At 72.5% G+C, this 750-nt stretch overlaps 1 protein-coding gene across 5 annotated transcripts in view; it reads right to left on the bottom strand.

Annotated features, from left to right (window-relative positions):
• The window catches only part of Abi2 (abl-interactor 2), a 73,669-nt gene extending 73,342 nt beyond the window's left edge, over nt 1-327 (bottom strand). For all 5 annotated transcript variants that reach the window (XM_013009934.1, XM_013009905.1, XM_013009928.1 and 2 more), the window contains exon 1: nt 76-327. In XM_013009934.1, the coding sequence (XP_012865388.1) occupies nt 76-192 (117 nt within the window). In that variant the 5' untranslated portion in view covers nt 193-327. The remainder of the gene's footprint in view (nt 1-75) is intronic.
• Between the last annotated feature and the right edge of the window lie 423 nt (nt 328-750).

Below are 750 nucleotides of genomic sequence, written 5' to 3'. Positions count from 1 at the left end.
CCTCAGGCTCCCGGGTCCCCGCGCGCCCTCAGCACCCCAATACCCGACGCCGCCGGGCCGGCGCGGGCGCCACACCTGGATGTAGTTGTTCTCGCAGTAGTCGGCCACCCGCTCCAGATTCGTGTAGCTGTCGAAGAGGGCCCGGCGGCCCCCCGGGATTTCCTCTTCCAGCAGCATCTGCAGCTCCGCCATCTTCACATCCTCCTCCTCCTCCTCCTCCTCATGCAGCCCGCAGGGCTAGCGGCGGCGGCAGCGCCAGGGAAACCCAAGCCCCGGAGAGGAGGAGCAGCTGCGACCACGGCCGTAACTCGGGAGGAGCGAGAAACACCCCCGGCGCGCGCCACAGCGGAGGGGGCAGCGGGGACGGAGGCGGGGCGCGGACCGGCGGCCCGCGAGGACGGTCACCGCGGCGACGGCCGCCGGGCGCGCGCACGCGCACGCGCGCTCTCCTCCCTCTTTCCCTCCGCGAGCGCCCGAAAGATTCCCAGCCTCGCCCGCTCCTCCTGCCCACTTCCGGCGTCTCCTAGCGACGGCGGGGCGGGGGCGAGGCCCCGGGCGCGCGCCGAGCCGGGAGCGCGGTTAACCCTTGGGTCCCCTCGGCCGGCTGCGAAGGCTGCCCGGCCTCCTGTAGCTGCCTCTGATAACCCGGTGGGAACGAGCCACTCTTTCTGCCGGCTTCCTCCATCCTTGACCTCCCCACTCTCCACAGCCTGGGGCCGAACCCTCCTCGAGGTCATCCGGAGGATCCCC

Source organism: Dipodomys ordii, unplaced genomic scaffold (genome assembly GCF_000151885.1).
Source record: "Dipodomys ordii isolate 6190 unplaced genomic scaffold, Dord_2.0 Scaffold1, whole genome shotgun sequence".
NCBI lineage: Eukaryota > Metazoa > Chordata > Mammalia > Rodentia > Heteromyidae > Dipodomys > Dipodomys ordii.
This window is presented reverse-complemented; position numbering and strand designations above follow the sequence as displayed.